Source organism: Littorina saxatilis, linkage group LG15 (genome assembly GCF_037325665.1).
Source record: "Littorina saxatilis isolate snail1 linkage group LG15, US_GU_Lsax_2.0, whole genome shotgun sequence".
In the NCBI taxonomy this organism is placed as follows: Eukaryota; Metazoa; Mollusca; class Gastropoda; order Littorinimorpha; family Littorinidae; genus Littorina; species Littorina saxatilis.
This window is the reverse complement of record NC_090259.1, coordinates 13120615-13128114: the sequence shown is the minus strand read 5'-3', so window position 1 is coordinate 13128114 and position 7500 is coordinate 13120615. Positions and strand designations below refer to the sequence as shown.

The 7500-nt window shown below is 42.8% G+C and overlaps 1 protein-coding gene and 1 long non-coding RNA gene across 12 annotated transcripts in view; one reads left to right on the top strand and one right to left on the bottom strand.

Annotated features, from left to right (window-relative positions):
• LOC138948610 (neuralized-like protein 4) overlaps positions 1-7500 on the bottom strand; it is a 197164-nt gene that overhangs the window by 151576 nt on the left and 38088 nt on the right. Inside the window, exons 1-3 of one of the 11 annotated variants that reach the window (XM_070320174.1) lie at positions 2599-2708; positions 282-1406; positions 1-105 (exon numbers count right to left, since the gene is read on the bottom strand). The exon at positions 1-105 is cut by the window's left edge and continues 39 nt beyond it. The exons of the other annotated variants lie outside the window; for them this stretch is intronic. Coding sequence (XP_070176275.1) covers positions 1-105; positions 282-1385 — 1209 coding nt within the window. The 5' untranslated portion in view covers positions 1386-1406; positions 2599-2708. Of the gene's footprint in view, positions 106-281; positions 1407-2598; positions 2709-7500 lie in introns of those variants that run through there. 11 annotated transcript variants of the gene reach the window in all.
• LOC138948617 (uncharacterized) overlaps positions 1-7500 on the top strand; it is a 148540-nt gene that overhangs the window by 132761 nt on the left and 8279 nt on the right. The gene's annotated exons all lie outside the window — the stretch shown is intronic.

The window sequence follows — 7500 nt, the reverse complement described above, 5'->3', positions numbered from 1 at the left end:
CACAATGCCATAATCACCGCTCTTGTCTAACTTCTCAGCTGCCTGGTAATCGTTGCTAAGCTTCAAGTTCTTGCCGTGGTTGACATGGAAACGCAGCACTGGGACCTGGAATAATTGAAGGCATGACATAAACAATATAATGTTCTTACACACACACACACACACACACACACACACACACACACACACACACACACACACACACACACACACACACACACACACACACACACACACACACACACATCACTTGCTGGAAAAAACACTTCATAAACACCAACCTGATCTCCCCGAGTGAGGCGTACCAGGCCCAGTGTGGACAGTTCCCGATCAATGCGTGACACAGCCTGTGTGTCAATGGTCAAGGTCACCATAGATATGCCCTTGCCATCTGCAAGCAAGGTCGATGTAAGGTCAAGGTCCTGAACGCGTGTCCCCATCTGTGACGCCATTTTACCGAGAGAGCCGAGTGTGGGAAAGCCTTCAGCACGCTGTACTATGACTCTGTGTGTGGTCACCTTGCCTTTTCGCTGTACAAGGGTTGTCTTCCCATCGGTCAAGTGTTTCTTGGCGTCACAGCTCGTGCTGAGTGCCAGCTCTCTCAGACGACGGCGACACTCCTTAACAGATTTCTCCAAGCGATCGCAGGCCGCCTCTACCTCAGCAACAGTGACCTGAGTGCGTTTGTCAATCTCTTGGAGGTCCTTGTCCAGTCCTGCAATGGCTTGTTCCAGTTTTCTTTCTCCCCGACTCAAAATGGCCGCCAGGTCGGCCAGTGCGGAACGCGCCTCAGCCATTTTGCTCTCCAGTTTTGTCACATCTGGGCACTGGCGGTGGTCTGTGGTAGCGCATAGGAGGCAGACAGACGCTCCGTGCGTGGGGCAGTACACTTCACTGACCTTGTCGTCATGGACGTGACAGGTGGCGGGGCGCTTAGCGGCCAGTGTTTCCACCGTCAGTGAGCTCAGGCTTTCAATCGTGTGATGTTTGGACATGGACTGTTTCTTGTGCAATGTGCTGCACATTTGGCAGAACATATCGGAACAGTTGATGCAGACATCCACCGCCGCCTTGTCGACACACACACAACACTCGTGTTGCTTAGAAAGCACACGGTCCGCTTCAACCAAGGCCGCCATCGCAAAGTCACACGGAAACCCGTCAGCGATGTCTTCAAAGCTCTTACCCTTGTGCTGCTTAGGATCTACGATTTCACACCTGCACAGGGGGCAGTTGGCTTCCGGTTGTGAGTGTAACCATGTGACCAGACAGTCCCGACACAGAAGATGGCCGCAAGGGAGGATTCTGGGAAGTGTGAAATGTTCATGGCATACTGTACACTCCATGTCACTGGGTGCTGCGGTAGTTACAGCTGCCGTTGCCATGGTGATCGCTTTGTTTGCGCCCTGCAATGTAAACGGTACATCAGTGCAAAAAGAAAAGACAGCAAATCCTGTTTACACAAAAAATGTACGCCATACAATTCAACTAATCTCGAGATATCACGATTCATTAACTTGGTCTTCTATGTACGACTCTTTCCCTCTTTTCGCATCGTCTTGGGTTTGGGTTTCAACTGAGTGTCGGTCACATGTTTACCAGATTGAGGAGGACATACTTTATACTGTATTTAAAAACATGTTATACTGTACAATATGAAAAAAAGTTAAATAAGCATTAGTCGGCGAGTGTGTGTTAATAGTATAAACCAGACGTTTGTTTGTTTGTTGTTTTTTGCTGCTGTTTTCTACTCAAAATTGGAAATGGGCGAGACAAAGAAGGGGTCTAGGGATAATTAGAACGAAAAGGGATAGATAGGAGGGGAGAACACACGCACACACACACACACACACACACACACACACACACACACACACAAACACCTTCAAATGGAAACAGTCTACAGAGCACAGACCAATGCTCTACAATCGTGCACAGGCAGCAACAAGCTACACAGAACAGACTGTTAAAACACAATAAGCACACACAAAATGCAGACCTGAGAGCATGAACTTAAATTGAAACAAATCTGGTTAGTTTAACACAACAAAATCCGTCGTCCTCTTATCAATAGCAGGTGTGGAGTGGACAGAAGAATATGGACATTTGCTGCTACTGGAGTACTTACACTGGTCTAAGAGAGACAACTTGCACCAACGACAACTATAGGTCTGACATGCCAAAGGGATTAGTTGCCTCCCTTGGATAAACCAGGAAGTGAAGCGATGCACCGAGAATAGAATCTGTGTGCTAAACTTTAAACTCCAATTCACCAAAGTAAATCATGCCGACAGTGTTCATCATGAAGCAGTCACAAACATGTAACACGACGAAAGTATCACCAGTGCTCGATGTTCAATCTTGGCCTTTTTTTCAGCGCAGGTAGCCAGAATGATGTAGCCTACAGTATTATTAATCGACATTTCTGAGAAATGGAAACCGAAAATAGCTGCACTGTGACAACACAGACACTATGCTTTTCGCAAGGTTAAATAACATGTACACAAACTTGCTGACTGATTTAGTTTTGACAGGCAGTAAGCGGTATCACGACGTGTTTACCTGATCGACAACATGAAGCGTAGAAATTAAACTTACCGAACGAACTGAAACAAACAGCTACACACTTGTCTGATCCGCCCACAATGACACTCTGGCGAGCTCTGCGCGGGTAGCAGTGTGTGTGTCTCTTGTTCGCGGCGTCCCGGCCTTAGGTCACGTGACAAGTTATGACTAGACTGATCAAAAGAATGTGCACTGTTTGTAATGGTGCATGTGTACGTAGCTTGCATACACAAACAAATTAAAGGCCTTGTTTTCTTCTTTATTCATAATAATTTGATTCTGATTTTAAATGTGTCTTTAATGCAGAATGAATGAGTGGTTTTGTTTGTTTTAGTCAGCAGTTGAGGTTGTACCTTTTCATGGATTTACTTATGTTCGAGTGAACAGTTGAGTTGTAACTTACCCCCCGCGGGTTAGGGGGAAGAATTTACCCGATGCTCCCCATCATGTCGTAAGAGGCGACTAACGGATTCTGTTTCTCTGTTTACCCTTGTTATGTGTTTCTTGTATAGAATATAGTCAATTTTTGTAAATATTTTAGTCAAGCAGTATGTACGAAATGTTAAGTCCTTTGTACTGGAAACTTGCATTCTCCCAGTAAGGTAATATATATTGTACTACGTTGCAAGCCCCTGGAGCAAATTTTTGATTAATGCTTTTGTGAACAAGAAACAATTGACAAGTGGCTCTATCCCATCTCCCCCCTTTCCCCGTCGCGATATAACCTTCGTGGTTGAAAACGACGTTAAACACCAAATAAAGAAAAAGTTGTAACTTTTCAGTGATTTACTGTTGTTTTAGTCGACAGTTGATGTGTTGTGTCAGTCTCCCTGCCATGCATTGTCTCTCTGTATCTTTGTTATTGTGTGTGAAGGGCGGGGCAGAGTGTGAAGAGTGTTACAGTTAAACACACACACGCACACACACACGCGCACACACACACACACACACACACACACACACACGCACACACACACACACACACTCTCTCACTCACTAACACACACAAACACACACACGCACGCACGCACACACACACACACACACACACACACACACACACACACACGCCACTTCACAACACATGCACATACGTACATACACACGCAAGCATGCACACTAACCAAGATACGCACTTGATGTGTATTTTGAATAATTTAAATTCCGCTTTTAAGGTTTCTTGGGCATGAACCCAGAATATCTTCCAACGTGTACATGGTGTTCAAGCTGCATACACCAGTGTGTCAAGAAACAGAACTTAATATTTTCTTCCTCGAGAATGTTGCTGCCCATCACTTACATACAACAACTAAATGAACTGTTCGTCCTGTTGTGTGCCACTCCCACTCATCCCCCCACCCTCCCCCCACCCACTCCCTCCCCACCCTCCCCCACCCACTCCCCCCACCCTCCCACTCACCCCTTCCCCCTTCCCCCCTGTTAACCCCTTCGCACGAAGGGCTCGTTGCCCAAAGCAAATAAACTATTCTGAGCTCTGAGCTCTTAAATTCAAATGAGAAACAAGATCGGTAATTGACGTTTCCAAAATCAAACAAACATTGGCACAAACGGAGTGACGGCCCTTAGCTTGAAGACCTGTCTTCCTATGATAAATCAGTAAAGCATAATGTGAAGAGAATGTTCTTAGTTAAATAACCAGAAGAAATCTCACATACAAATGTTCGTCTGCGTGTTCCTTGCTTGTTTCTATCTGACAAGAGTTGCAAACAAGCACGCACATATTTGTTTCAATAACAAACATCAAATAATTCACTACGGCTCTAAGCAGCACACATCAGTGTGTCAAGGAACAGAGCTACAAATGTGTTCCTGCACAATACTGCTGTTCCGTGCTCACATGCAACATTTAAATAAACTGTTCTGTTGCCCCCCACCCCCACCCCCCCACCCCCCTCTCAGCCCTCCTTTGCAATAAGGACTCGTTGGCTAAAGCAAATCAACCATTCTGAGTTCTGAGCTCTTAAATTCAAATGAGAAACAGTATCAACATTAAATATCAATGAATTGACTTTTCCAAAAATCAAACAAACATTGGCGCAAACGAAGTGACGGCCCTTAGCCAAAGGTTCAGGTCTTCTCATAATGAACCAGGAAAGCAGAAAGTGAACCGAGTTTTTAAAGTTTAGTTGCCAAGACAAAATCTCTTTAAAAAAAAGGTCCGTCTGCTTGTTCGTTTGTTGTTTCTATCTGACAAGAGCGAACAAGCACGCACATAATTATGTCAATACCAAACATCAAATAATTCAGTTTGTCATCATTTTCACAAGTTTTCATTTACAAACACCTGGGAAATAAATCTCATGTTCCCCATGCAATAAATCCCCGGTTACCATTGTTGCAGGAAGCAAGTTATACATGGATAATCAAAAGCAAACCCAATAGAAACGCTCGGGGATTCTTCGGCTCTTTTCATTGGCGTTTCCCCAGACCTAGACAGACGACACTGCTTTGCAAAGTTCCAAAAACGAACTGGCAAACTGGCAAAAGTAAACAAAAAACAAAACTACTTTATGAAAGGTCATAAATTCATCACAAACAAATGAAACCTAGCGATATGTTTTGTCTTCTTACAAAGTCATGGAGTGCGTGTATCGATACACAGACGTTCGGAGAAACACGAACGTCAAGTTCAAGTCAAACCAATTGACCCCTGACACAAAAATGTTGACCCGTGCACAAGACGTTGTATCGCTGAACGAAGCGCAAATAAGAAATAATAATACAGTAAAAGCAAAGAACAGAGCAACAATATATCCAAACATCTAACAAAGCCGAGCAAGCAGAATGACAGGTCTAATGAAAAACAAAGAGGCAATGAGTCGGAAACAAGATCGCGATTCTTTCCTTTGCTGCGACGCAAATCTTCTGTGACCGTTGACCCAACGTAGCTTCCACATTCAATCACTGAGCTTAATATTTACAACTGAAAACCGAGGGGGTGGAATACTGAGAGGAACCTACAGAACTGTGCATACTCAAACTTGACTTATCCCATGACCTGCCTCTTTGTCTCTGTTAGCTGAGGAGGTGATTATTTTGGATTATCCATCACAACCATATGAATTATCCATCACAACCGAGTCTCGATCTCACCTGTCATTGGTCATTGTCTTTGATCTCAGAGTACCATTGAATAATTTAGAGAGGTCATCGGCATATTTATCGTTAACTCGGACACTACTTTCTTTAGCAAAACGATTGAAATATTCTGCGGTATAAAAGTCGAACTCACGTTTAGCTAACGATCTACATGCATTTTAACATTGAAGAAATAAAGAAAACAACAAAGAATACACATAATCTGCTGGGGTGAAAAGAGCTGAGTGAAGATTATCAGTTGGCCGAAGCGGTAGAAGAGAGAGAGAGAGAGAGAGAGAGAGAGAGAGAGAGAGAGAGAGAGAGAGAGAGAGAGAGAGAGAGAGAGAGAGAGCGATAGAGACAGACAGTGATTCAAGGCGCACAACTCTAGTACTCTTCATCGGCAACCGATCATATCAATCCCAACAACAAAATCCTGATTCAAAATCCTGAGCGACGAAATAAGAATTAAACTAAAACAGTATGCTTACAGTTTTGTTCATTTGCTATCGCTTTTAGAGCATTGATTGCTAAATCTGGTTCAACAGAACAAGGCTGTCCCATCTGTCGTCTGCTGCAGATCTGTCTACAGAAATACAGGCTAAGCTTGATCAGCAATATGGAAATTGCCACTTACAAAGTTGAGATACGGTTAAAATAAAAGGTGACGAAGGAGGTCGGTTCTTGCGTGTGTTATTTTTCAATTTTAAAGTAAACAACGGTGTGTAGATTCAGGTCAGATTGAGCTGAGATTGGCTTGCAATTGCTAAGTGAAACTTGTTTTTCATTGCTCATTTTCAGACCTAATATGGCTGTACATATTATATCGCAAAACATCAATACATGCACAAAAGGATTGTTAAAAACCATCCCAAAGCAAGGAAGTATCATCGGCAAACTGTGACAACAGTATTGTATCAGCCGCCACTTCTCTGCCTTTCATATTCTTGTCTCGCGAATCACAAATGACAACATATCAGCACATTTAAAAATACAAATGAATATAACAAATCGCCTTGTCTCGTAACTCTCTTTACATCAAACTATCTGGAATATTTAACTTTAACATACTTGCGTCCAGCGTCTAACATCGTTTCCGAAATGACATTTTCAAAACAATGTTTTATGTGACAGGAGAAGATACGATTTTAACAGTTTCTTCTGGGTTACAAAGCAACAACCGGTCACATGTGCTGAGAGTTTTGTTTTTTGATACACTATCACCAAGCTATTTATAAAAAAATAAAAAAAACAATGACAAAAGATTGTAAATGACAAGTATGACAGCGCTTCAGAGTAAATTGATGGCAAGGTCTGCGTTGCCTGAAGTGTACTTAAGGAACTGACGTCACTGGCAGAGCCGTCACCTGAAAAGATGGAATACAACCATTGAAATCATATTTTTTTTAAAGATATACCAGTATGTGTGAAAGATGGATTGATAATTTCATTATCTCTTAGCGTTTGCTTTGTCAGCTACCTTGTAAGAAAAGCATTGAATCTGCATCCTGCAACAATCCTTTCTCCATGAATTTCTCAATTGAGACATAAAGTCTTCCATAGTATAGCAGTAGGAAACAGTATAACATGCAGCATTCCTGTTCACAAGCAGGTATCAGGAATCACGTGTTCAATACTAGGAGGAGACAATATATTATGCAACCTTCTCGTTCACAAGCACAAATCAATGTTAACTGCAATACAAATTCTCAATGGTATGAATGTCTGAATTACTCCAGACACTAACATGTGGCCATAAACATGGCAGATACAGACAGGAACCATGCTCTTGATTCACAACTTCGGTTCAATATATAAGGCTGTTGCTGAATGAGG